Below are 1,516 nucleotides of genomic sequence, written 5' to 3'. Positions count from 1 at the left end.
GTTTTTTTATTATCAACATTAATTTCAACTATATTTTTAACTAAATATATTGGATATTATTTTTTCTTAACAATAACTTCAACCACAATTTTAATCAAACCAATCATAACTAAAAATAATTTTTTTATCTTATTTTTTAAATCATAACTACAAAAATTATCATAATACTAGACATATATAAAATTACAATTCCAAACAAGCCCTCCTGAACTTTCAAGCTATCACAGCAACAATGGACCTTAATTGTCAAGTGGTCAGTGATGAAGATCTCCTATGCAGGATAAACTGACATCATATGTCAGTGGAAGCCCCATCAACTTTGCTCAACACTTGTGAAGGGAACTATTTGAATGTCTTGTCCTATGTAATGACCCATCCATCCACATGAAATCTCACTTTCACACGCCTCCACAGGAAAATTTAACCCAGAAGAAAACATTAACTCCAACCAATTCAAGAAAACCAAAAAGAAATGTCCGAACTCCAGCTTTTCCCTCATACTCCCACACTACTCTACCTTTCACTGCTTTTCCTCCTCGCCCTTTTCACAATTTGCAATGCTGATTCAGTTTCAGGCCTCAATTCACTGAAAACCAGTGAGATTGATGTCATTGTCGGTAAGGGTTGCTCAGAGAAAATTGGAGAGTGCTTTGAAGAGCCAGAAATGGAGTCAGAGATCAGCAGGCGAGCGTTGCTGATGCAAAAGAAGTACATAAGTTATGAGACACTGAGGAGGGACTTGGTTCCCTGTGATAAACCAGGAGCATCATACTATGACTGTAATGCTAGACAGGCTCATCCTTATAGCAGAGGCTGTGAGGTCATTACAAGGTGTGCAAGAAGCATCAAGGACATTAAAAATTAGAAGAAAATAGTATAATTGACATGATCTTGTGGAATTGGTAATGAGCTACTGCATTTCTTGATTTTGTATCCCTTTGGGATTTTCTAGTCTGTATATGTAAATTCAAGAGAATCATGTTTTGATCTGCTATATTAATGAAATTCTTAGCCTAGTTTTTGGCAGATCTGGGGTGTCTTTTTATACATTATTTAGTTGATGCCTATTTTGGGGAGTTTGAGGATGTCATGCCTTTGGAAATCTCAGCATTCTTCTACGGAAGATTTGAGGTTATCTTTCTTTTCATTAACTAGTCACTGGTTTACCCTTTTAGTGCATCATTTTTGTACCAATTAAAGAAATGAAAGGTTGTGAAGCAAAAGCTTAATATTGGAAATGATCATAAACCAGACCCTTCTTTTCTTTTTTCCAGATATGTTATTAGAGGCAAAGTAAATGGAATTTCTATATTTCTACCTCAATATCCATCCACCTTACTAGATGGATTGTGAGAAACCAAGGAATGAAAGGTTGAGTTTTGCCAAGATTCAAGGATTACCACAGGAAGATGATGTGTTGAGAAGTATTGCATCAATAGACGAGATGAAAAACTGATTTCAAACTTTAGGGCTTGTCAATCTTACATCCGCTGCAATCTCACCATGTTCTTCTGCC

At 35.8% G+C, this 1,516-nt stretch overlaps 1 protein-coding gene across 1 annotated transcript; it reads left to right on the top strand.

Moving 5' to 3' along the window:
- The first annotated feature begins 312 nt into the window (after nucleotides 1-312).
- Nucleotides 313-1,024, top strand: LOC105110328 (protein RALF-like 24). Its single transcript, XM_011005327.1, has one exon. The coding sequence runs from the start codon at nucleotides 473-475 to the stop codon at nucleotides 863-865; it is 393 nt and encodes a 130-aa protein (XP_011003629.1). The 5' UTR covers nucleotides 313-472; the 3' UTR covers nucleotides 866-1,024.
- The last annotated feature ends 492 nt before the right edge of the window (nucleotides 1,025-1,516 follow it).

The sequence above is a fragment of the Populus euphratica genome, unplaced genomic scaffold (assembly GCF_000495115.2).
Source record: "Populus euphratica unplaced genomic scaffold, PopEup_1.0 scaffold323.1, whole genome shotgun sequence".
Lineage (NCBI taxonomy): Eukaryota > Viridiplantae > Streptophyta > Magnoliopsida > Malpighiales > Salicaceae > Populus > Populus euphratica.
Note: the sequence above shows the minus strand (reverse complement) of the source record. Positions and strands in the feature narration are given on the sequence as shown.

Excerpts from the sequence above, each read along its gene's own strand:
- LOC105110328 (XM_011005327.1), top strand. The coding sequence starts at position 473 with ATGTCCGAACTCCAGCTTTTCCCTCATACTCCCACACTACTCTACCTT.